Source organism: Tenrec ecaudatus, chromosome 10, assembly GCF_050624435.1.
Source record: "Tenrec ecaudatus isolate mTenEca1 chromosome 10, mTenEca1.hap1, whole genome shotgun sequence".
Lineage (NCBI taxonomy): Eukaryota > Metazoa > Chordata > Mammalia > Afrosoricida > Tenrecidae > Tenrec > Tenrec ecaudatus.
In genome coordinates this window covers 97,315,257-97,342,760 of record NC_134539.1, presented here as the reverse complement: position 1 = coordinate 97,342,760, position 27,504 = coordinate 97,315,257, and the positions used below count along the sequence as shown (strand labels likewise).

The 27,504-nt window shown below is 38.6% G+C and overlaps 1 protein-coding gene across 17 annotated transcripts in view; it reads left to right on the top strand.

Annotated features, from left to right (window-relative positions):
* NCOR1 (nuclear receptor corepressor 1) overlaps window positions 1-27,504 on the top strand; it is a 184,940-nt gene that overhangs the window by 95,346 nt on the left and 62,090 nt on the right. For 9 of the 17 annotated variants that reach the window (XM_075561014.1, XM_075561025.1, XM_075561018.1 and 6 more), the window contains 6 exons: window positions 1,099-1,226; window positions 4,599-4,816; window positions 8,082-8,144; window positions 10,348-10,487; window positions 11,139-11,265; window positions 26,092-26,635. In XM_075561014.1, the coding sequence (XP_075417129.1) occupies window positions 1,099-1,226; window positions 4,599-4,816; window positions 8,082-8,144; window positions 10,348-10,487; window positions 11,139-11,265; window positions 26,092-26,635 (1,220 nt within the window). The remainder of the gene's footprint in view (window positions 1-1,098; window positions 1,227-4,598; window positions 4,817-8,081; window positions 8,145-10,347; window positions 10,488-11,138; window positions 11,266-26,091; window positions 26,636-27,504) is intronic. The other 8 variants (XM_075561027.1, XM_075561026.1, XM_075561020.1 and 5 more) reach the window with 3 other exon arrangements.

Genomic DNA, 27,504 nt, shown 5'->3' with positions numbered 1-27,504 from the left:
CCACTACAACGCTGATGAGTACTGTGGGTGTGTGTAGAAGTACATTTTAAAGCACATAGGGTCACAGGGATTGGAGTTGCTCTGTGAAAATCAAGAAAAGTTCTGTAATGGATGTAAAATTCTGACCTGAATTTCAGGATGAAGGTGTTTACCAGGTAATGGAGGGTAGAATGGATGTCCCAGGCAAAGGTGTGAATGTGGTGGGCATGTTTAAGTGAATCCAGAGTAGCGAGGAATGTGGGAAAGGTTAAGATTAGACGGGGGTAAGCACAGCACAAGAAGCAGTCTGTACTGCTAGGTTGAGTTTAATACTGGCTAATGCGTAAAGTCTTGGCTTCTGAATAAAATAAAAACACTCAATACAAAGGCATAAATTAATTTGTTCTTTTACCAGAAGGTTAACAATGCTGGCAAAGGGGACATCAATATGAGAGAGTCCATAATCTGATTACTAAAGTTGTCAGTTTCTTCATTGCTTCCTTCTGGTTTTTGTCCGTGAAGATATTTACACAGTTTTAATTGCAGCTTGGAAGCTTTTGAGTATTTTGTATCTATTCATCTTTCTGCAACCTTAGTATTTTTCCAAATTGCTTTATGAAAATGACCATGACAGTCCACTATTCCAATTAAATGGATGTGTCCCAACCAGAGAGTAAAAGCCTAAAGTGTTTCTTAATCACCTACAATGATGAAGAAATTAGAAACATTAAGTGTATATAGACTAGAAAGTGGTTTGGTAGATTATGGATAACCTGAATACACATCCTCAAAGTTTAAGGTAGACTTGAGTAACAGATTTAATGCAGAGGGCGTGATGTTTGCAAAAAGCAGGCACTAACCTCAGTTTTCACAGGGAAAACTTAACATTTTCGCCTCTATGGTATGTTTATTAGTAGGAGCAGGTGTTTTTGTTTTATTTTTGGTGACAGATTAAGTAATAAATGCAGAAAAATTTTAAAGCATTAAACTATATTTTAATATTTGGCCATCAAATATCTACCAATTATAATTCATTGAAATTGTGACAGATTTTTAGCATCTTTGACACTTGAGCTATTTCGGTTACCTTTGAAATTTTCAAACAATGGTTCATTTTAGCAGCAAATTACCCGACCGCCACAAGAAGAGAAAGTAGAAGAAAAAGAAGAAGATAAAACTGAAAAAACTGAAAAAAAGGAAGAGGAGAAGAAAGATGAAGAAGAAAAAGATGAAAAGGAAGACGCTAAGTAAGTTAAATAGTTGGGAGCACATTAAATATTCTAATTTTTAAATAATTAGATTGGATCTATTAAGTGTGTAACATTTTATATAAGACAAGCATTGACACTTCTCAGACAGAAGATAACAGTTTTCAGAAGCAAAGGATATAATAATCTACATGCTATTGTTAGTGCACATTGTATATCATTTTTGATTTGGAAGATTTCACAGTGCTTGATTTCAGATAGTGTGCTTTAGATAGTGTAAAAATGTTGGTAGACCTTTCTTTTATATAATACTTAGCTTTATCAATTTTATTTATCATAGAAAATTGAATACTGGTTTATATTGTTGCTTTCCTAGCTATAAAAGCAAATTTTGTTCACTATAGAAAATTAAGAAAAGAAAGCTAGATTTAAAGAAAATTAACTTGTCATCCTACTCAGAGACAGTTGCTATTGATGGCTTTTGGGTACATATTGGGACAGGTTGGTAGGCGCTCAGCTGGGCTTATTGTCCCCAACAGAGACCAGCTTTGTTGAGGTATAATTTGCAAATAATAAAACTTACCGATTTCAATTGAACATGTGCTACATTTAGACAACTGTATAAACAAAAACATCACCATGGTTTTGATACAGTATATCTCTATCACTCTAAAAAGTTAAACGGTATTTGTCAATCTCTGTCTTCCAGCACTTCCAACCTCTGCTACCATTACTCAGTTTTACCTCTTAGAATTCCATCTAAAGGAAATCATGTAGTGTATAGTTTGGTTTGGTTACTTTAACTGCTTTTGTTTGGTTACTTTCACTATTTTTGAGATTCGCCCATACTGTTGAATATAGCAATAGTTTTTAATACTTGTACCTTTAGAAAATACTTACAAAGCAATTCAATTTTTTTTTCAATTTAAGTTAAATAATTTATACTCCCATGTGGTCAATTTTTCTGCTCATATGGACTTGTCATAACTTAATTTTACATTTTTTCCCCCTAAAAGTTCTACTTATTTAAAAAACACTTATTTTTTTTACATATGTAGGCTAGGTCTTATGGAGGATGCAAAAGAAAATAGGATATGTTCTAGCCTCAGATAGTTTAGGATCTAGAAGAGAAATCAAGCAAAGTTGAAATTGTATTAAGAATAGCTTTAGAGTAAGAACTAAGCACCAATGAAGTATGTTGGCAGATTAAGAGGAGATAAAGGGGACTTCTGTTTGGATGGTTGTGGGAGAGGATGCAGGAGCTAGGTTTTAATGTGGGTAGGATAGAGGGTACACTATGAATAGATAGCTACTTTGAGAAGGTGCCAGTAGTGGTTCCTTTAGATTGGGTTATATAGTACCTGAGAAAAGAACCGAAAAGTGAATTGAAGGGTTATATTATATAGTAACATGATGAAAAAAATGAATTTTTAGATTTCGTTTTAGGGACTGTGTGGATCTGTTTGGATATAGCTAGGGATTTGAATGGATGGAGTAGTTTATTGCCAAAGTTATCCTGTGAAAATATTCAGATAAGTATAGGTAGGATAGATAGAATATCCATAGAAAAAATTGGGGAGACAATCAATAGTTGTCATAAAAGACTGGGCTTGGCTAATAAGAGAGTGAAGAGGTACAAGGGTAGTAGAAATAGAATTATTGGAGGAAATAATACTGAGGTGAAGTGGCCAAAACTTGGCATGAGATTAACATGTAGGAAATAAAGGAACAAGAGAGTCAAAGATGATGTTGAATTTGCATTCCTAAGTGATTATAAATAAGTTGATATTGTTAATAACAAATTGCTACAGAATGAGGTGAAATAAACAGACTTGTGGGGAGGAGTATAATTTGGATATGTTTTAGTTTGTACTAATGACTAATTTGCTTTTCCAATGGTAAAGACAATCGATTTTAGAGGGTGAGATGGGTCCAAAAATACATATTGGGGAGTCGTCATTAGAATTGATACTGCTGTACGTGGGTAACCTTACAACGCTCTTAGACTAGGATCGATCTTGGGAAATTCTTAAATAGGAAAAGATGCGAGGAGAAAGGCAGTGCCCCGGAGCGACCAACAGTAGCAACTCATGGACAGTATGACGTCCCAAAAGCTAAATCGAGAAGGGTAAGAAAATGAATTTCTGCACTGTGAATGACAGTAGAAAGATTAATGGGGAGAAGATTGAGAAAAGATCATTTGATTTTGTAATTTGGAAGTCATTGGGGATTTTGGACAAAATATCTTTAAAGTAGGCTGGAGAGCAGAAAGAACAAAGACCTGAAGGGAAAGAGTTACATGGTAACTGCAAGGATAATTTGGAAGCTGAGAGGAAATAAATAAATGGGGTGTTTTTTTTTTTGGGGGGGGGCGAAAACTACAACTTGGTAACTAACAGGTCTCTACTGAGAGTAAATAAAATATGGAAATAACATCTTCCATTAAGCAGAGATGGTTGAGTCTTTGACTGTTGCCATCTATCCATTCTTATACAAAAGTGTACATTAAGTACCTTTCTTTTTATATCTGACAACCCTGAGAAGTAGGTAATACAAAGAATGATCTTCCAACATTACGTTTTAGTGTCATTGCTGTCAACAGTAATGGATTTTTCCTAAGTGCCTGGAACAATGAAGTGTAATCCACAGCCAGAAAACTTTTAGCCTTAAAATAGAAAATGTGGATGATGCTTACCATGTAAAGTGCTCAAATATACTCATTCAGTCCTCCCAACAGTCCAGTGAAATATACTATGATTACTCTGGTTTTACAGATAGGAAATCAATGTGACACAGTTTGTCTAGGATCATCACATGGCTACTGAATTGCAGGCTTGGGAATGAAGCAGTCTAGTTTCAGAAATCATCCTAAAATAAAGCTATGCTGATCAATTACACATAATTAGTATCAGAGGTGGCTTAGAATCTTGAGCTTGGATTAATAAAGCAGTATTGTGGATTATTACTACATAAAAACACTTCTTGTAGACGGTTTCCTCCTTTTCATCTAACTTATGCCAACTGTATATACTGATTGAACACAGGCAAAACAATTCAAGACTGCTACATTTTAGTGAACGCCATTGTTTCCAGAGCACCGGTCCTGGGGTCTTTCTGCCGGCATTATTTCTGCACAGAATGTTTGGGTATCCAAGTCAGTAGACTTGAAACTTGTGTGTGAATTTTAAGTTCTATGTGTAAGGCACGCCGTGTGAAAATGTCTTAATTTGAGTTGGTCAGCAAGCTCTTCAAAATTGAGATGTAACCGGATTTTCTTTTTTATTTATTTTTTAAGTAACCAGGCAATTCTATTCCGTTTTTATTTAAAGAATTTTGTTTTTGAAATGCTGTAACCTTCTTGAATGCAAACTTTTTAAAATCACAAAAATATTAATTTATCTCTGTTCCCAGAGAAAATACCAAGGAAAGAGACAAGACTGAAGTTACACCAGAAGAAACTGAGGAGAGGGAGCAGGCCACACCCAGGGGACGAAAGACTGCCAACAGTCAGGGCCGCCGAAAGGGCAGGATCACCAGGTCCATGACAAATGAGGCCGCAGCTGCCAATGCTGCAGCTGCAGCTGCTACTGAAGAGCCTCCACCTCCTCTGCCACCACCACCAGAGCCCAGTGAGTGCAAGAACTTGTGAACAGACCATTTTTATTCAATATTTGGATAGCACAGGAAGGCCTTTGAACATTGATGACTTATATGTAATCCTAAATTTTAAAATTTAATCCTAAATTTAAAGAATTTAAAATTTCTAAATTTTCATATCAAGTCTTTGAAAAAGACTATCACCCACAATATCACTACTCTGGTACAGTTGGTTTTCTTCTAACTTAATCATGATCCTGGTGTTTGTACTACATTGTTCTGATATTTTAACTCAGCCATATGTCATAATAAATATTTTCTAGTTTCTAGATAATCTTCATTTTTGTAATTTAACAGAAGCCCTGCCTGGCCGCACCATGGTTAAAGTGCTTGACCAATAACTGGATGGTCAGCTATTTAAACCCACCACCAGCTGTTCTGTGGGAGAAAAATGTGACAGTCAGCTGTCATAAACATTGACAGCCTTGGAAACCTCATGGGACAGTTCTGCTTTGTCCTGTAGGGTAGCTGTGAATCAGAATCGACTTGAAGGCAATAGGTTTGGTGATGTTTTACATATATATATATATATATAATGTTGCATTTGTTGTTGATGCTTGATTTATTGAGCCACTACCCTATTTCTGAATGGTTATATATACACCTCCCTAGAGTAGTTGGCATTACGAAAATAATACTTTTTCACAGACTTCTTTTTGGTAAATTATTTTTCATAAGGTGGAGGAGATAAAAGGGAGATGATATTAAGGAGTCTAGGAAGGAAAAGTAGGTTTGGAGACTAATTATGGTAGCAATTGTATAATACTGTTTAACATGATTTGAGTTATGGAATGATATAGCATGTGTATTAACTCCCAAGTTAACAGCAAGTTAAAAGGCAAAAAAAAAAAAAAAAAAGACCCAAAACAACCCACACCAAAAAGAAACACAGATCCAGAAATGGCTTTTGGGCTCCTACTAAATCCAAGCTCCAACTTAAGAGAAATTAGTTCTTACAGCATGGCCCTGCTCAATACTCATCCTTAGGAAGGGAACACAAAAGATACAGGTACTGTAGCAAAATGTGACAAAGAATTTAGATGGTGCCTGGCTGTCAGATAAAATAGCATCTGGGGTCTTAAAGGCTTCTCTCCAAACAAGCAGCCATTTAAGTGAGATGTCAACCAAGTCCACATAGAAGAAATATACCATCATCAGTCACTGAAGGATTGGAATCCATAGAATCAGACATCGAAGGAGGGATTCGTATCAGAGCATACATTCTGAGAATGAGGTATGCAGAAGGCAATGGATGCCAGTGGGAGCCTGTTTTAGTCAGAGTAGACTAGAGAAACAAATCCATAGACACTCATATATCTATAAGAAAGAGCTTTGTATACAAGAGCTATTGAACATTGGAGAAAACATCCCAGCCCAGTCCAGATCAAGTCCGTAAGTCCGATATTAGCCTGTATGTCTGATACCAATCTATGAAGTTCTCTTCAGACTCACGAAACACATGCAATGATGCCGAATGCAGGAAGATCACTGGCCAGTGGGTGGAAAGTCTTGTGGATCCAGTGGCAGTGTTAGCATCTCAGCACTGGCAGGGGTTTCCAGGTGGCTTCTCTGGCTCCAGGGTTCTAGCGTAACTCCATGTGTCTTGTCAACAAGAATGAATGTGTGTGTGTCCTGTGTCCAGCAAGTTATTTATCTCCTTAGCACCTCCAAATGAGGTCATCAAGCAGCGACCTGATTTACAGGCTAACCTTCACCCCTTCACTTAAATAGTCTCAAATTGACAATAGATTACGTAACTATCACAGAGCCCAAGATTCATTTGTGGAGCTACATAGGAACTCAGTCCCTCGAAAACTCCCCCTGTCCACAATCGAAGGGTAGGAAAGTGGGCAAGAGGAGTCTAGAATGTATGAGCCCCTAATAAAATGTAAAAAAAGAAAAGAAAAAAAAAAGAGGAGTCTAGAAGATCAGAGGCATAAATCTGACCTGAACAGTTAAAACTTTGTCAGCAGATTCCCCCATACTATGCAGGCTGGAACTGATATGGTTTCCAAAATTTTCTGTATTTTTGGTTTGTCTTGTTTTGTTGGGTTTTTGTTTGTTCATATTAGAGTGTATCTCAGAGCTGTTAGGTCATTGGGGGTCAGCCTCTTGAAGCTGTGTTATATGCTTTTCCATTTTTCAGTGTATGAAACCCAGGATGATAAACCTATAGGGACAGCAAGTAGAATACGGGGTGAGAGATTGTTACAGTAGTGCTAGTGGGGGTTTGGCTTTAAAAGGGAGATGATGTCAAGGAGACAATGTAGAAAAAGAATGGAAACTGTGACAGCAATTGGACATTCTATTTGACATGATTAAAATATGGAATGATGCAATATATGTATTAAGTCCCAACTAATAGCAAAAACATAATTTTTAATATAATTTCTTACTTGAGGGCACACTGAATCCAAGAGTATAAACATTGTTCTTTTTGTTAGATTTTTAAAGGATTGTGCTAGTGAGAGTACTACTATCAGTGGCTTGGTGGTACCAATTTTAATGTAATGCTAAATATGAATAAAGACACGTTCTAAGAATGGCAAGCAAGAACGGTACGGGAGAATTGACTAGACTAGAAAACAGAAAGAGGTCAGGACAAGATCTTTTTGCCTCTTGCTTGAACTATATTTCCTTTACTTACAAAAAAGAGGTACTGACAAAAGTTCTTAAATCGAGGAGCGCACTGTGTAGATTTGTGGTGTAGAAAGATATGTCTGACCGCCATTGTGGAGGCCAAATTGGAGAAGGTAAGGACTAGAGGTAGAGGTCTCATTAAGAATGCAGTGGCTAAAGTGAGGAAGAAATGGATTTAGTAGAGTAGGATTGACTTTCATCAATGAATATGTGATGCTAAATGATTACTTTGAATGACTGGGTAGAAGGTGATACTATCAATAGAGACAAAGAGTATATAAATAATTTATTTCATGTCTGATTTTCTTAATTTTCTTTCCTAAGTAAAGAAAAAGTATTCTGATTATGGTGTTAAGTATCAGGGGATGTACATAGTGCTGTAAGTTAGGAGATAGGATTCGCAGAACAGGAGAAAAATTGTTATCCCTATTCCTTTGACAGTGCAGAAAAGGAGAAGAGAATGCATGGGTAGAGATCGAAGTAGGAAGGTCCTAGGGACTTTCTATTAGATTAAATACATTATAAATTTTGTTTGGTTGCTGAATGAAAGACTTAGTTTTATTTTTCTCCTGGATGACTAGATTCTCTTTCTTTCAGTTTCTGCTGAGCCTGTGGAGACCTCTCGATGGACAGAAGAAGAAATGGAAGTTGCTAAAAAAGGTGAGCGATGGTAGTGTGTGTTTCCTAGGGCCTTTTTCAGGATCACTAAAAAGTTTTGAGATAAAACTCTTTTTCTTCTTCTTTTTTTTAAAGTTTAAAAGTTCTTCCAAAAAGATAAATCATAGTTAGAAGTAAATGGCAACAGTTATTTTTGGAATTGTACAACCAACAAATGCTGCATTGGCAAATGTGTTAACTCTATTTTTTACTGGGTAAAAATAGAGTTATTTTTGATGTTTAATACCTATAATTATGTATACCAGGGCTCCATAAGCTGGACCCATTTTTGAAGAATTTAAGATTCTCTCTACGGTATTAGTTTGAACCCCATTTTATTAGAAAATAGCTGTGATTGTATGTGATTAAAATAGTTTTGGAAGGAGTTTTCATTTTAAGGATGCCTTTCTATTACTTAGAACAGCGGTTCTCAACCTGGGGGTCGCAACCCCTTTGGGGGGTCGAATGACCCTTTCACAGGGGTCGCCCGATAACAGTAACAAAATTACAGTTAAGAAGTAGCAACGAAATAATTTTATGGTTGAGGGGTCACCACCACACGAAGAACTGTATTAAAGGGTTGCGGCATGAGGAAATTTGAGAACCACTGCCTTAAAAGCTACCTTTAATAGAGTCTTAGTAATTTCTCAGTTTGCACTTAGTAAGTCATCTAATAATTAGCCTCTAGGGACTTGTACTATGATTTAGATGCGAGACCGTGAACTCTGTCGACAGGCAAAGATCTGAATCCCATTGTACCACTTTCATAGCTATGTGCCTTTGATCTTACTCTGGAACTTTTATGGGTCTGATATTGTGCTATTGCTTTTTAATGTAGTGTAATTTGAAGTTGAACTATGGTTTTTAATTGGATGAAGAACGGGTAGTTAATTTTCAGACAGATTAGTCAACTCTTGGGGTTAAAGAGCCACCTGGCACTTCTAAAGAGAAGTTACTGTGAATAGGTTGACATTTCAGTGACGTGTTTCAGATTCATGCTTTCTCCTTAACGTGTAACAGTGGTTTTTAAATCACAGATAAGAGTTTTGCCAAAAACAAAGCGATTAAAAAACAATTTAAAGAGAACATCTAGTAAGCCTTAAACAAGACAGAGACACATCACCCAGATGAAGGAGACTATTCGCACAGGGTAGAGTGCCGTCCAAGGTTCTGCAGGGTGCAGAGCTTATGAAGGACATGGCGGGCAAAGGGGACAAAGCAATTTAAGAGTGTTTTTACTTCAAAATACTTTTTGTTTGGAGTTTGCTTACCGAGACTAGTAAATGTTACACTTATATAACTTTTCAAAGTATTCACATTTATTCTCATCTGATCATTAAAACACTGAGGTAAATCAGTATGTATATATTATGGAGAGATCTTTTTTAAAAGAATAACCTACAAATGACTGTCTCATCACCACTCACTCTACATATTTTGTTCTATATCCAGCAGGAGTTGAAAGTGCTCTTTCAATTATCATTATCCAAGGATGACCTATTTGTATCAGCTTTGAACAACTATAAATCATTAAATTTGCATGAAAAATGGCTGCTTTGATATAACTGTATCTAATGTATATATTGTATAGCTCTCTAAATATGTATACATGTACTTCTAAATCCATATTTCTTATCTTTGTTCATATATGTGTTGTGCATATGTATACATACTTCATTAGAGAAGTGTCAGATTGCACATGGTATAACAGGGTTTAAAAATCTTGTTTCTAATTAATTAGTTTTTAAATGGTATTGATTGTATATTGACTGACGATAACTCTTCATTATATAGCATTTGTATCGCTAAGTCTTATATTTTTACTTTATATTAATCATTTATATTGGATTACCTAATTAAATTATAATGTTGATACTATCTCTAAGGATCTAAAAGTACCTGGAAACTCAGTTTACAAGAGTGTTTACTTATTATTATTCTGGCCAATATTGTCCCAGCTCTGTGGCAGATAAAAAGCGAGGATAAGATTGAACCTTCCCATTAATGAATATATTTTAAATTTGATAGAAAAATACAGAGTATGAGACTATTGTATTTTCAGATATTTAAACAAGTGCTTGAAAACATAGGCAAATAGTTGAAAACACTTTCATTGCTATCAGTATAGTGGATACAGTGAGCTAGTTGATTCTTTAATTAATCTGCTGACTATTCAATTAATGTTTTGTCTGTTTTTGAAATGTAGGTCTGGTTGAACATGGGCGAAACTGGGCAGCAATTGCCAAAATGGTGGGAACCAAAAGTGAAGCTCAGTGTAAAAACTTCTATTTTAACTATAAAAGACGACACAATCTTGACGACCTCCTGCAGCAGCATAAACAGAAAGTGAGTATGCTAGAGTGGTGAATCTTCGACTTTCATTTACATAGAGGTTGTTTTTGTTTGAGTTTCAAAGACTGGTTTTAAGAGAAATGTTTTGCTATTTGCTGCTATTGGTTATTGCATTTACCTGTAAAGGGCGTGCTAGATTTTGTGGCAGAGGTTGACTATTGCTCTGTATATTGCCAAAGTTATAAAATTTCTATTTGTAGTAATGAGGATTCAGCACTTTTGAATTACTCTAGAGACTTGAAAATAAGGAGCTCGAGTGCTTCAAGCATTGGGTTACTCACCTCCATGGTTCAAACCCACTAGTTTCTCTGCAGGAGAAAGATGAGGCTGTCTGCTTCCATAAAGATTTCAAAGCCTAGGAAATAGTTTTCCTGGGAATCAACTTGACAGGTGTGAGTGGAGACTTAAGCCTTGAAAATACGTAAGCATTGAAGTATGAGTTGAAAATGTAGATGGATCTCTGTTGATTATCCTGAATTTGTTGATTTGGTAATACGTTTCTATATGAGTAAGCTAGCCAGACGATTTGTGAAAGCGGGTTTGTAGTGTAGTGGGTCTGCGTATCAGCATTTCACGTATGTCGGCTAGGAAAGGTTTGTTTTAGTCTGAATCATAAATAAAATTTAACAACGTTTACTCCTTCAGAGTTCACGAAAACCTCGGGAAGAACGAGATGTGTCTCAGTGTGAAAGTGTCGCTTCCACTGTTTCTGCTCAGGAAGATGAAGATATCGAAGCCTCTAATGAGGAAGAAAACCCGGAGGATAGTGAAGGTACCTCAAACATGAAAATTTTAGTTATGACACCTGCTACCGCAAACATGCAGCTTTCAACTGTGCCATTTCACTGTTCAGAAACCACCTCATCAAGGAACATGTTGGTGCTTTATGGATTAGCACTTTTGACTTAAATACAATGAATTCTTTTCATTCTGTCCAAAAGTGGTAGTTCTGTAGCAACTAACATTATCTAAATGCTACAACCAGGAGATCCTGAGACTGGTAGCCTTAGACAGTGAGTACCACCAGCATCATTAACTAGCCCATGCATATATGCCACTGCCACATTTATTTGCTGAGTTAATATCGACTTCAATTTTAAAATTTTATTGTATTGAGTTAATTTTATATTTCTACAAAGATTTAGATCCCTCCATATGAATGTACCTAATTTCAACTTATATTACTTTTTTTTCCAACTTATTACTTTTAAGTTTCTCTGGATTTATTTCTCTTATAAATGAATTGCTTCTGAAGTGGGGATTTTCATAGTACTTTTAGCGATTTTCATATGTTAAAGGTGTTTCTTTTTTATAAGGGCTATTAGAGATACAAATAATTTTCTTCTTCCTATTTGATTTTTGTTTTGTTTTTTAATTAATCAGAGTTTAAACTTGGTGTCTAATTAGAACTGTTTATGTTTTCTTACGTGGGTTCTAAAGAATTCTCACACCTTCCAAGAGTTTTGGAAATAATAGATTTTTTTGTGTGTGTCTGAGTTTTCTGTGGTTACTATTGTTGTCTTTTAAGCTTTAAAAATTGTCTTGAAATGAGGATTGGCATTGAACAGTAAGTAAAGAGAAGTAAGGTTTTAGTGAAAATGGAGGTCAGTGTTACAAAAGTAAAGAGAATGTTCATCTGGGATAATGTAAGAATGCTTTAAAGTGTGAGACAAAATGGGGCTCCAAAGAAGTCATCCGAAGTGTGTTAATTTTAATGTCTGTATTTGATAGAGACTCTGGCAGCAAGTTGGATTTTGGTATTTGATAACGAATTTTCTCTTTTTTCTTAAAAGATCATTTTACTGGGGGCTCTTACAGCTCTTATAACAATCCATATATCAGTGTATCAAACATATTTGTACATATGTTGCCATCATTATTTTCTAAACATGAACATTCTATTTGAGCCTTTGGCATCAGCTCCTCTTTTTACCCTTCCCTGTCCCTCCTCGTGTCCCTTGATAAATTATAAGTTATTATTTCATCTCTTACACCTACCACTCTCTCTCTTACCCTGTGGTTTCTTAACCCTCCTCTCCCCACCTTTCCCCTAACCTCTTGGTATCTCTACTCCCATTTCTGTTCCTGAGGGGTTTATCTGACCTGGATTCCATGTGTCACTCATGAGCTCTTATGCATGCTCTGGCCTAGCCCGCAGTGAAAGGCAGGATTGGGTTCATGATGGTTTGGGTTGAGGAAGTCTCAAGGAACCGGAGGAATATTGTGTGTTTCATCAGTGCTATACTTCAGTCTGGTTGACTCATCGCTTCTGTGAGGCAATGTCCCATTGTCTACAGATGGCTTTTGAGTCTCTGCTCCGACCCCTTTCATTCTCAACAATGTTTTTTTGTTTATTTGTTTTGGGTCTTCTGATGACTGATAAGCTGATCCCGTTGAAACTTGGTGATCACACAGGCTGGTGTGCTTCTTGCATGTGGTCTTGTTGCTTCTCTGTTAGATGGTCACTTGTTTAACTTCAAGCCTTTAAGACCCCATCTTTTGATAGCCAGGCACCACCAGCTTTCTTTACCACATTTGTTTGTGCACCCATTTTGTCTTCCGTCATCCTGTGAGGAAGGTGAGCATCATAGAATGGCAGGTTGTTAGAACAAAATGTTCTTGTGTTGAGGGAGGGCTTGAGCAGAGCCCCAAAGTCTGTCCACTTCCTCAATGTATTGCCATATAAATATATGTGCCATGTGCCTATGCCAATACCTCTATTTTTATGAATTAATATGGTTACTTAAGTCCATGTCTATGTTTATACCTGTATCCATAGCGTTGCTTCCTAGATCTCTGTTTCTTTTTACCTTCCTCCTTTCCTACCATCACGCTCACCCTACTTCCGCCTCTTAGTAATTCCTCTCAGCTCAATTTGCTATTGCTCCAACACCCCCAGGATCTCTACATCCTCTTCCTTGTTGGTTTTCATTCCCTAATTGTTCCCCTCCCTGACTTTTAAATGTGAATACAGCCCTAGTTTAATTGGCCAATGGGAGCATGAAGGTGACCCCTGAAGGGAGAATCAATCCCTATGTCTCTTCATAAGATAACCTGACTTTAAGAAACTCTTGGGCAATTAAAAGAGTTAAGTAAGAAAGATGGAAAACTTTATCAAAATTTTAATTTGCTCTTGTTCTAAATTGCTCTTAAAGTTTAATTTTTTATTTTAAAGCACTAGATGACATATTTGGTTGGTGCTTGGTGAAGGAGTATGTCCTGGAAATATTTTTAGTCATTTGTGGCTTGAAGAAGATACTTAAAAAGGTGCTTCTGTCAGATGAAGTCATAGTTCCTACCATAGTTCCTGGATTCTGATATGTTGTCAGTTAGCTTTGGATATGAGTCTTTCTGTCTCTGTGTATGAATTAGAAATGAAGGTTGTCAAAATTTTTGTTAATCTTTCAGTACTTGGTAGCTTTTTTTGGTACAACAGTCATTACTCCTATACATATATGAGACCTTATTACTTGTTGAGCTACTCTTCTGTTTTTGAAACAGGAAGTGTCATTTGTACTCTTAAGTTCATCTATATAACTGCCTACCAAGTACTTCCATTTAGATTCCTAAGAGTCTTCTCAAACCGAACATCCCAAGCTAATTTCTCTGCTCCTTGCCAGAGCCATCTACTTGCCTTCAATCATTTTCTTCGTTGGTAAATGGTACTTTGGTAATTCTCTCATAAATCTGTATACTGACTCATGACATGTGTAGTCAGTGTACAGATCTTCTCAGCTTTTTCTCAGAGGTAATACTTAGAATCTAATTGTGTCTTTCTTTCTTCATTGCTGCTATCCTAGATTCAAGGCATATTTATTGTAGTAGTTCATGTTTTATTTCCTTGCTTCTCTTTGATTCATAATGGGTTTTTTTTTACTCATAACATGTTTGGTTGTTGTTTATTTTCCCCCCACAAAAGAACCAAAGTTGACTTAAGTGCTAGTTAAAACTCAGAGGGTTTTCCTCCAGACAGGTTGCAGATATTACCACCTGACTATTCTGTATCAGTTAAGATGACTGTGTGGCTCTTTGCTTTGTTTCTAATTTTGGTGTTTCTATTGGCCACACTTTTAATGTTAAACCAACCTTGCATTTCTGGAATTAATCCTAGTTCTTCTTGATGTATAATTCTTTCAATATGCTGTTGAATTCTCTCTGCTGGTATTTTGTTGAGAATTTTGGCATCTCTATTTCTAACGAAACTGCTCTGGTTTTCTTGCGGTATCTTCGTCTGGTACCAGAGGGATGCTGGCTTCAGAGAAAGAGAGTCTTCTTTTTCTCTGCACATTCACAGGAGTTTGAACAGGATTGAGGTCTCATTTCTTTTTTTTTCATGTTTGATGGAATTTTGTAGTGAAGCCAGCTGGTTCTGGACTGTGTAGGAGACTTGATTACTGGTAGAATCCCTTCACTTGTTATGAAGCCGCCATTTTGCTGGAGAAAGGGTGTTTCTGATACCTTATTTTCTTTCTTTATACTTGAGGTGGGTCAGGTGCAAAGTCGCTGTTTCATTTCTTATGTTGGTTATTTGCTCATCCTTCTTTGTCAGCCTATGAAATTATTAGTTGTTTTTTTTTAACAATTTATTGGGGCTCATACAACTCTTATCACAGTTCATACATATACATACATCAATTGTATAAAGCACATCCGCACATTCCCTGCCGCAATCATTCTCAAAGCATTTGCTCTCCACTTAAGCCCCTTGCATCAGGTCCTCTTTTTTTTTTTTCCATCCCTCCCCTTTCCCCCCTCCCTCATGTGCCCTTGGTAATTTATACATCGTTATTTTGTCATATCTTGCCCTATCGGGAGTCTCCCTTCCCCCCTTCTCTGCTGTCCCTCTCCCAGGGAGGAGGTCACATGTGGATCCCTGTAATCAGTTCCCCCTTTCCAACCCACTCACCCTCCACTCTCCCAGCATCGTCCCTCACACCCTTGGTCCTGAAGGTATCATCCACCCTGGATTCCCTGTACCTCCAGCCCTCATGTGTACCAGTGTGCAGCCAAAATTGTTAGTTTTATTGACTTTTTCCCCCAAGGACCAACTTTGACCTTTTTGATTCTGTGTATTGCTGCTGTGTTTTTTTTCAATTGTTTTTACATCAGTTATTCATTGTCTGTTTCACAATCGTATGTTAGCATTCTGAAGGGTTATATTTTTATTTTCTTGCTGATATATCTTTTGTACCTCAAAAAATACCCTGCACAAAGTGGCCTTGTGATTGCATGTATGTATGTGTGAATGAATTTGTAGGGTTTTTAAAAATATCATGTTGTGTTAAAGATACCTTTTGGTTATTTTGTTATGGAAGCTTTGGTTATATTTTTCTATACAAATGACATTTTTATAGCTTCACCATTTCCTGTTTGCTTAAGATGTTTCTGTATAACTCCTAAAATTATGCAAATCTTGTCATTAAATTATTTTCCGGAAGCTTAAAATATCTTAATTCCATTTCATTATATTTTGTAGAGGGGCACACATTTTTTTCTCAAAACCAGTTTTAACAGAGCCATTATTTTAAAATTTTTTTAAGAATCATTTCATTGGAGGCTCATACAACTCTTAATCACAATCCATACATTCATCCATTGTGTCAAGCACGTCTTCATTTGTTGCCATGTATCAGTTCCTCATTTTTCCCCTCCCTCCCCCACCATCCTTCCTTCACAAACCCTTCCTAATTTCCCATGCCTTTCCCTCTCCCATGTCCCCTCCCCCCAGAACTATTGGTCTGTTGTTTTCTCCTTCAGATTGTTTATCCTGTCTATCTTATCTAGACAGATCTGCAGAGATAATAATATGCACAAAAAACAAGAGAGAGCAAAACAAAGCAACAAGAGAAAACAAAACAACAACAAAAAAGAAAAGCCTATAAACAATTCAAGTTCTGTTTGTTGATTTTTAGGAAATTTTCCAGTCCAGTCTGATGGGTGCCACGCCCTGGCGCCAAAGTGTATTTTTGGTATTCCCTCGGCACTTCCTTGCTCTGCTCCCCTTGCTGTTCTGTTCCATGCCCTTAAGTGTTTTGACTTAGTGTGGTGGGGTCAGATCAGACGCAATTTCCGCACTGTGTCTCTAGCGTTGTCCCCCATACCGCTGTAGGTCAGTGAGGGATGTCGTGTCTCTTAGTGGGGCTGGCCCTGTGGTCCTCTCTGTGCATTGGCTGCTTTGAGCATGAATGTAGTCCTCGGGGCTTGGTGAGCCAGGATGTGCTCCACTCTCTCTTCCTCCCTCTTTATTTGCTCCTGTGTGTTCTGATCAGGCATATCCCTCTCCCTGAGCTATATCTTCAGTGTTGTCCTCTGAAGTGAATTCTCCTTGGGGGAGCAGCTGTCCCTATAGTTGGGATTCGGGCTGACCTCTCAGACTTCTCTATTGGTTCCCTGCGTCATGCCAGCATGTTGCGTTCACATCTTGGAGCACTGGGTTGAAGCTTGGTCCCTCTTTCCCTGTGGAAATATAAATAATACCCTTCCCTTGGGTGAGTTCGTGCCCTGTTCCTCTGCTACCATGCCTTTTTCTGTCCCGTTCCCCCACCACCACCCCCGCACACCCACTCCTTTTTAGTTGACTTCCATATGTATCCCTGGATTTGATCTGGCCCCTGCTATATACTACTTGAACCTCATCCTAGGAATGTTTGTATACAGTAGTTTTTTCCCTATGCCCTTTTGCAATTTTAAGCATACCTCAGTGGACTCATGTACTTTTCCTTTTGTGCTTGGCTTACTTCACTAAGCGTAATTTCCTCCAGTTCTTGCCATGTGGCAGTGTGTTTCATGGGTTCATCACTGCTTTTATGGATGCGTAGTACTGCATTGTACGTATGTACCACAGTTTCTAAATTCATTCATCTATTGATGGCTATTTGGATGATTTCCAACTCCTTGCAATTGTGAACTGTGCTGCGATGAACATTGCAGTACAGATGTCTGTCCGTCCTTTGTTTCTTGCCTCTTCTGGATATATGTACAAGTAGGGGGCTTGCTGGGTCATATGGTCGCTCAATTTCCATCTGTTTTAGATATTGCCAAATCGATTTCCATAGTGGCTGTACATACCTACAGGTCCACCAGCAGTGGATGAGAGTTCCTGTCTCACCACAGCCCCTCCAACACTTGTTACTTTCTGATTTTTTCAATAGAGCTACCTTTGAGGGTGTTAGGTGGTTTCTCATTGTTGTTTTAATGTGCATTTCTCTTATGGCTATAGATCAGGAACATCTTCTCATATGTTTGTTGGCCATTCAGATTTCTGCCCTTGTGAAACTTCTGTTCGGGTCCTTTTGCCCACCTCCTCAGTGGGCATTTAGATATTTTTCTTATTGTAAGCTTGCAAAATATTGTAGATTTTAGTAAAAAGGCCTTTGTCTGATGTGTCATTGCTAAAGATGTTTTCCCAGTTGGTGGGCTCTCTTATTACTCTCTTGGTGAATTCTTTTGAAGTATGCTGGTGACTTATCTTCAGTATATCTCACTTGTCTATTTGTGACTCCTCTGTATTTGTATCCTTCCCTATTTCCAATAGCCTACTTATTCCCCGTACCAGGGTTCTCAGGTTTATCCCCAAACCCCCACTGATGGCCCTAATAGTTTGGGGGTTTTACCTCGAGGTCTGTGATCCATCTTGACTTTATTCTTGTGCATGGAATGAGATAAGGGTGTTACTTCATTTTTCTGCAGGTAGATATCCATTTTATCCAGCACCACTTGTTGAAGAGGGCATCTGTTTCCCATTGGATATTTTTTGGCCATTATCAAAGATTTTATTTCTGGGTTTTCAATTCTTTTCCATTGGTCTCAGTATCTGTGATTATTACCAATAGCATGCGGTTTGGACCACTGGCTGTATAATACATGCTAAAGTCAGGTAAAGCAAGCCCTCCCACAGACACATTATTTTAAAGAGTTTTATTTTTACCTGATAATTTTAAAACTCCACCTTTGATAAAGTATTCATTGCTCATTCACTTGAAGAGTGGATGCTGCTCATTGCATCATTGATTCATTTTGTCTATCACTATTTCAATTCCCAATGTATTCCCATGATGTGACTTTAGAGTTACGTATGTACATCTAAGAGTGTACGTGAAACTTCCCCTACTCTATTGCCTTGCTTAGGTTTCTTAGAAACTTACTCTTCTATGTGAACTATAAAATTGGCTTACTGAATTTAATTTTTTAATGACAACCTATTAGGATTCTTTTTAGAAGTGTATTAACTATATGTATTAACTTGCAAACACCAAACTCACAACCATCAATTCAGTGTTGACTCATAGCAACCCCCTGTGAGTTTCAAAGACTAACTGTTCACAGGAGTAGAAAGCCCTGTCTTTCTTCAGTGGAGCTGCTGCTGGTTTTGAATTGCCAATCACGCAGATCTCAGCAAAGTACATAACCACTACACCACCAGACTTCAATGTATACACTTAGGAGAGACTTTAAGTTGTATGCTTTCTCAGTCTATTTTAAGAAAATCTTTAATTTGGAAGGAATGTATTACTGCAGTGAATTTTTCTCTATTGTTGGTAGTGATAGGTGCCATTGAGTCAGTTTTAGCTCACTGGAATGTCAGTCACATAACAGGGTAAATTGACCCTTTACTATTTTCATGGCTTGATTCTTTATGGAAATTGCTTCCCTAAAGTGAGTCTCAAGGTGAGTCTGAATGGGTACCCCTTTAGGTCAACAGCTGATTGTTTAACTTCTTCGTGGTAAAATAATAGCCCAAGGATCCAATAATACATTAAAGGTTAAGTTTAAGGTGCATTTCATAAGCACGCCTTCACTTTGTAGTTCTTTCATTCACTTTATAACACTGTGTGCAGACACATAATAAGCATAATACATATGATCCTTGTCTTTATGGCATTTATGGCTTAATGGAACAAATTATTATTTCTTAAAATAGACAGAGAAAACTTTACATCAGATATATGTGAGTAAATGTAAAATTGTAACAGTAACCTGAGCAGGTGCCATAAACTATAATAATAAAATTTCACTTTGGTAAAGAAGTCATAATCACTGCCATTGAGTTGATACTGACTCATAGTGGCCCTATAGGACAGGGTAGAACTGCCCCTATGAATTTCTGAGATTGTAACTCTTTATGGGAATAGAAAGTCCCATCTTTCTCCTGAGGGGCGACTGGTGGGTTTGAATTGCTGGCATTGCAGTTAGCAGCCTGTGTTAGATAGGGTTCTCTAGAAAGACAAAACCAGTTAAATTATAAAGCAGTGAGACACTAAACAGTCATTTAAATCTTGAGAGCCGCCAGGCCCATTTCTATAGAGAGAGCTGGACTATATATACACCCAGGCAGCAAACAGCAAGACAGGTCACCAACTGTCAGTCCCCAGCTCCAGAGATGAACATTCCAATCGTGTGGGCTTAAAGGGACCTTTACTTACAGCGACACAGCCCACAGGCTAGTCGTCCCACAGGTAGTGTACCCTTTAAATTGAGGCACAAAACAAGGCAGCCGCACGCTGGTCCAGTGATTAAAGAGCGAGAGACAAGCAGGGCGAGGCTCACCAAGCCATTTATCTCTTCACCCTTCAATTAATCCTACTTGTGTTTATCGGCCAGACTGGCACAATAAACTATCGCAATCCACCCCTTGCCAACCTGGCACCTGTACGCAATTCTTTAGCTATATATACTTTTGTAATTTCCAGACATTAATGAAATTATACTTATCATCAATCATCTATCATACATATAAATGAAAACACTGAGTCAAATTGTATCTGACATATCGTATCGGAACAAAGGAAATATATGCAATAATCACATAAAAAGAAAATACACTGACAATTACAAACCTCATTTTTGCAATTGATCACGTGGTCGTAATTGATAGGTACAACTACCTTCTACTACCCATTCTGTATTACCTTTGCCTTCAGCAAGCACCTCAGCTGGCCGTGGTTTTTTTGCCTGGTGTGGTGACCCAGACCTTCATTCCTGGGGGGTCTGGGTCATTATGTGTCTTGTCAAGATTGGGTTGCTGTAATTTAGCATTTACTTTAATCACAGGGCATGGTAGCACTAAGAGTCGGCCTATGGGATCTCCTGCATTCCAGACATATTCTTCTTTACCTCCATTATGTAGCACCAATACAATTTCTCCTTGGTAATCAGGATCAATCACACCACTCAGTACAGTGACACCCTTCCTGACCTGTTGATCCAAAGGCTTGAGAAGCCCAAAGTGAGCAGGGGGCATTCTCAGCTGCCAGTTCAGTGGAATCTGTGCTGTGTTTCCAGGTGAGAGAGTTCCTTCCTTCGGGACCAGGACCTCCAGGCCTGAGGAACACAGGGTTGCTGGGACAGGATGCAAAAATGCTGCAGGGGGATCACTAGGAGTAATAGTGAGTGGTGCCACTCCAGCTTCCACCCCTTGGTTCCTGGACCCATGAATTCTGGCTATTGGAGGCACAGCACCATATATTGGCCGCTGGTTTAGAGCGTATACAGCTTCCTGGAGAACATTGCCCCAGCCCCGCAAGTTGTTGCCACCTAGTTGGCGCCGTAATTGTGTCTTAAGGAGCCCATTCCATCGTTCTATCAATCCGGCAGCTTCAGGATGATGAGACACATAATATGACCAGTGGATTCCATGGGAATGGGCCCATTGCCGCACTGTTTTTGCTGTGTAGTGAGTTCCTTGATCTGAAGCAATGCTACATGGGATGCCATGCCAGTGGATGAGGCATTCTGTAAGTCCACGAATGGTAGTTTTGGCAGAAGCATCATCGCATACAGGGAAGGCAAATTCATATTCAGAGTAGGTGTCTATTCCAGTAAGAATAAAATGCTGCACTCTCCATGATGGAAGTGGTCCTATGTAATCAACCTGCCACCACGTTGCTGGTTGCTCTCCCCGAGGAATGGTCCCATATCTTGGACTTAATGTTGGTTTCTGCTGCTGGCAGATGGGGCACTCAGCAGTGGCAGTGGCCAAGTCAGCCTTGGTGAGTGGAAGTCCATGTTGCTGTGCCCACGCATAACCTCCATCTCTGCCACCATATCCACTTTGTTCATGTGCCCATTGGGCGATAACAGGAGTAGCAGAGGAAAGAGGAGGACCAGTCTCCACAGCGAGTGTCATCTTATCCACTTGATTATTAAAGTCCTCCTCTTCAGAGGTAATCCTTTGGTGAGCGTTCACGTGAGATCCAATTAACTGTACTATCGCACAGCCCAACACATAACCACTACTTCTCCAAGGCTCCTAAGGAAGTCAGAAGGTTCTATTTTTAATTCAAATCATGTTTGAGCTGATGTACAAAGAAAATTAGGTGGAAGGACCTTTCAGCAAGAAAGAATAGTATGTACAAAGTCTGGGTAACAAGATGAATGGGACAGTCCCCCAAATGGACATTGAGTCTCTCTATTCAAGTACTTTCTCAACACAAGATCACTTTGTTCTCATAACTCGGCCTTCTGTGATGTTGACCTTTCCGACACAAAGACAAATGGGTGCATAAGCAAATGTGACGAAAGCTGATGGTGTCCTGCTATCAAAAGATCTAGCGTCTGTGGTCTTAAAGGCTTGAAGATAAACAAGCAGCCATCTAGCTGAGAAGCAACAAAGCCCGCATGGAAGAAATACACCAGCCTGTGTGATCATGAGGTATCTATGGGATCAGGTATGAGGCATCAAAGACCCAGAACAAAAAAAATCATATCAATGTGAATGAGGGCTAGCGCATCCCTGGGGGATGGAAAACAGAAAAATGGGTGAAGGGAGGCAGTGGTTTAAGACATGAGTAAAATACATATATAAATTATCAAGGCTTCATGGGGGCAGGGGGGTTTATCTGATACCAAGAGCTTAAGTAGAAAAAGAAATTTTGAAAATGATGATGGCAACAAATGTACAAATGTGCTTGACACACTGGATGGATGGAGTGTGATAAGAGCTGTACAAGCCCCTATAAAATGATACAAACAGCAAAGGCTCGTTTGACGAGCACAGAACTCCGGACCAGAGGTCAAGTTTGGAGCTGTTTTTGGACTAGTGTGGTGGCTGTCAAGCTGAGTAGAGCAGATTGCTTCAAGAGATCTTCTTAGGAGAAAATGTGTGCAACTTTCTGAGGCATGAATGGAGATACGTGATGGATGGTGTAACGGACACCACCCAGGTGTCTGGTTTGTTACAGGATAGGAAACCTTAGAAAGAATATGGTTTGGGCATCTTGATAACAAGTCCTGCGTAGCACTGTGGAGAGTGTGAGTCTTTTTAGCTATCTTGGTAAGAACGTCAACGCATTAAAAGTACATTTATTGAAAGGTAGAATGTTGGGAAAGACCTGTGTTCCAGCATCAAAATAAAAATCTCTCGTAATGTAAGGGTTTCTGTGTAAGGTGGTCGCTTCCAGACACATAGAGCCACTGAGCTCTTGACAGGTGGCTGTGCTGCGCACGTGAGATTTGGTGCAAATACAAAATACGCACCAGCGGTTAGGGGATTTTGTATCAAAATAATAAAATGTCACATATCTAATGGCTACTTTTAAAATATTGAATACATGTTGAAATGGGGCATTTGTGGTTCAGAGTTAAAATTATTACCAAATCCAGATTTGAATCCCTGCCAGTTCATTTCATGCACAACCACCATGTCTGTGGAGATATGCATGCACAATGCCATGATACTGAGTAGATTTCAGCAGAGCTAAGATAGATTAGGAAGAAAGCCCTAATTCTCAGTCAGTGAGAACTCTGTGGGCCCCAATCATTCAACCTCCATCAGATCATGGGGATGAACTAGCGACCGTTTCATGTCATCATAAACAACATGCTGAAATGATTTAATTCTTAGGGTATACATGCAGTCAATCGTCATTTATTGTGAATTTTGTGTTTACAGATTCATATACTCACTAAAATTTATTTGTGACCCCCACAGACAATATTTACAGTCTTTTTATGCTCATCTATGGGCATGTGTATGGTGAAAAACTTGAATTGCTTAATATGATTGTTTCCAGCTGAAGTTGAACAAAGCTGGTTAAAAATAAGTTAATGCAGTGTTTGTGGTGATTTTTTTAAATAAATCTTTTTATTGGGGCTCATACAACTCTTAATCACAATCCATACATACATCAATTGAGTAAAGCACCCTTATACATTCGTTGCCCTCGTCATTCTCAAAATTCGCCTTCCACTTGGGTTCGTGGAATCAGCTCGTTTTCCTTCTCCCCCCCTCCCTCCCATGTTTATGGTGATTTTATGGAATAATGAGAAATATGCTGTTAAAATAAATCTTACTGTCTCTTTTTACCTTTTAATGTGGCCACCAAAAAATTTAAAACTAGATGTAGCCCATATTTTCATATTGAATAGTGCCTTTTTAGGTTTTCAGTTGGTTAAGAAAGAAATACATAGGAACCATCTATTAAAAATACAAAGGGGTACCCCTGACCCCCCCCCCCAAACCCCACTGGAATTCCTCCCTCCTTCCACCCAAAGCTATGTACTTAATTTTTTTTGACCAAACAACCTATCCACCTTCAAAATACTCTCCATTACACTTATAAATTTGTCAAATCTGTAATTCCATTCTTGGAACCATTTTCCAAACTCATTTGTTTGGATGGCTTATAGCACCTCCCTTTTTTTTTTCCTTCCCTTCTTTTACTTCATCAAAGCAGTGCCCTTTCATGTTCCTCTTTATTTGTGGAAACAAAAAGAAATTGCATGCCGGAAGGTCAGATGACTAAGGTGCATGGGACAAGAGAGGCATGTTGTTTTTTTGACTAAAACTGGCACACTGAGATGGCTGCGTGAGCAGGTGCATTGTCATGGTGGCAAAACCAGTCCCCCGCCTGCCGCCTTTTTGTCACACACTGTTAAGCAAACTTTTCAGAACCTCTAAATAGAAAGCTTGAGTAACAGTTTGACCTGGTGGAGTGAACTTCAAATGCATTATGCATAAGTCAATATTTTCATCTGTTTGGGAAGTTAATGGATGTCCAGAACACGGTTTGTCACCAATCGACATTTCACCTTTTTTGAAACGAGGAAACCACTTACACACTTGAATTTTTCCATAGTGCTGTCTTTGTAAGTTAAGTTCAACATCACAACAGTTTCTGCAGTACTTTTCCCAAGCAGGAAACTAAATTTCACAGCCGCACACTGTTCTCTTAAATCGGCATCACAGAAAATGAGGTTGGAGCAAAACTGCTTTTATAAAAAAATTCAGTGGACCAGAGGAACCTTCCCATGCGATGTCACTTGGTGCACTAACTCAGAATGAGTTGCTTGCCTAGCAGGGAAAATACGTACTATGAAAGCTCCACTCCACCCAGCACAGTTCCGTTTCTTTTGTTTCCTTTTGGTACCACCACGCACATCAAAATGTTGTTGTTTATGGGAATTTTTAAATCTCTTTTCAAGTTTCATATAAATTCATTTTTATGCTACAACATCATAGAAATCTTTATTTTAAAAATATGTAAAAGGTTAAAATATTCATTTCTTCGTATATCCTCCAGCTAGGATTATACACTTTTTAAAAATCATTTTATCGAGAACTTACAGCTCCTTATAGCATTCCATACATAAATTGTATCTAGCATATTTGTACATATGTTGGCCATCATCATTTTCAAAATATTTTCTATTTGAGCTCCTCTTTTCCCCCTTCCTCCCCTACCTTTCCACTCTTGGGAATCCATGATCAATTATATATTGTTATTATTTTGTATCTTACACTGTCCGTTGTCTCCTTTCAACCACATTTCTGTCATTCGTCCCCTTTGGTGGTGGGAGCTATATATCCAACCTTGTGATGGGCTCCTCCTTTCCCCCCCTTCTCCCTTCCTGAACACCCCCCCCCATGATAATGCTACTCCCACTATTGTTCCTGAGAGGTTTATCTCTCGTGAATTTCTTCATGTGTCAAGAGCTCTTATCTGTACCGACGTGTGTTCCATGGTCTAACCAGATTTGTAAAGTAGAACTGCGTCATAGTAGTGGAGGGCAGGGGTGGGGGAGGAAGCATTCAGGAACTAGAGGAGTGGTGTGTGATTTGTCTGTGCTATGCTACACCTTGGTCGAATCATCCCTTCCTTACAATCCTTCCTTCTGTGGGGAGATATTGGGCCTCCACTCCAACCCCACTTGTTCACATGAATATAGTTGCTTGTTTTGCATTTTTTGATACCTGATACCTGATTCCCCTTGACACCTCATAATCACACAGACTGGTGTGTTTTTTCCTGGTGGGCTTATTTGCTTCCCTGTTAGATGGCTTCTTGGTTAACTTCAAACCTTTAAGACCCCAGACAATGTATCTTTTGATAACCGGGTGCCATCTGCTCTCTCCACTACATTTGCTTATGCCCTCATGTAAATTCATTTTAGGTATTAAAAAAATTTACACTTGATTTCAGTCTATCAAGCAATTTTCATCTTTAATTTTTTATACTGTATAAAATTTTAGCTTTGCATTGGCTATAATGCTTTACCAAGCCCATCAAAGGAATAGAACCCATGCTAAACGATCATTTTTAAACATGGCCTCTGTCACCACCTAATGATTAGATTTTTATGCTGTGTCATTATCTTTAAGGTGCTGAAAATAGTTCTGATACAGAAAGTGCTCCTTCTCCTTCACCAGTTGAAACTGTCAAACCGGGTGAAGACAGCACCGAGAATGGCACTCCACGCGGAAACCCTGAGCCTGTGGTGGAGCTACAGCCCAACTCTGAAACGGCACCTGGTACATCTCCCTCTTCAGCAGTCCCAAGTACAAAGCATGCTGAAAATGGAAGTGCAGAGAACCAAGCAAGTGATGGCAGAAGTGTTGAAACAGCAGAACCCATGGACATGGATCATCAGGAGTGTAGTACTGAAGGGAATTCTGCTCTTGATCTCCCTGGAACTACCAAAGCAGAGTCTATGGGTGATGAAATGAGGGTACTGGAAAACAGCACAATTAAAGTTGAAGGTGATACCAAAGAAAGAGAGCTAGAGAGAGCCAGTGCAAAGACTGAGCCCAGAGAAGAAGATATGCTTGTGGCGCCACAAATCCGACCTGAGCCCCAGTCAGACAATGATTCCAGTGCCACCTGCAGTGCTGATGAGGATGTGGATGGAGAGCCGGAAAGACAGAGGTAAGTCCAGCTCCTCACAGGCTCCCCCTCCTTGTTGTGGTTGACTATCACAGGATGGTACTCACTGCAGGGATTCTGGCTCATAGCAACTCCATAGGTCAGTGTAGAACTGACCTGGTGTTTTTCTAAGGCTGTAGATCTTTACAGGAGCAGAAGCCGCATATTTCTCATTCTGATCGGCTGGTGGGTTTATACTGCTGACCACAAATAGTAACTCATGCCACCAACCAGACTTACAAATTACGCCTATAGAATACTGGCAAATTAAAGGTAATTGATATGATCTTAATACTGGGTTATGAAGGAAAAAATTGAGTTATGTTGCTTTTCATCTGTTTAAATAACCAAGCCAGATTATATGACCATTATTTTTTAATGCAACGTTACAAATTTCTTTCATATATGACTTATAAGTGTGATGAGACTTCAAAAAGTTCATGGGAAAAGTCCATGATCTCTTAATTCCATTTTTTCCATGAACATTTAACACACTCCCTACCCCCCATATAATAGCATTAAAAAAAAGGATTTTTCCACCAATATATGTGTGAAACAAGCCTGGTAGTGGAAGCAGTGTGATGATGAAGATGGAGGTAAGCATGGGCCAGAAATAGTGTTTGCTCTGAAACATAAAGACTTCAAAACAAGGCCTATTTATGCCTGTGTCATAGATGTGAGAAAACACTGACACAGAATCATGTCAATTATTCTGAAAATACTTCTTAAAGCGTAATTTACATTCACACTAATAGTAAAAATAATGACCACATTTTTTGTATCAGTGAAAGTTTTAGATTGTTCATGTTTGTAATGAAAAATCAGGTCTAAAATAATGTAAAGAGTACATCACATCTTTATGGTTTCTATAA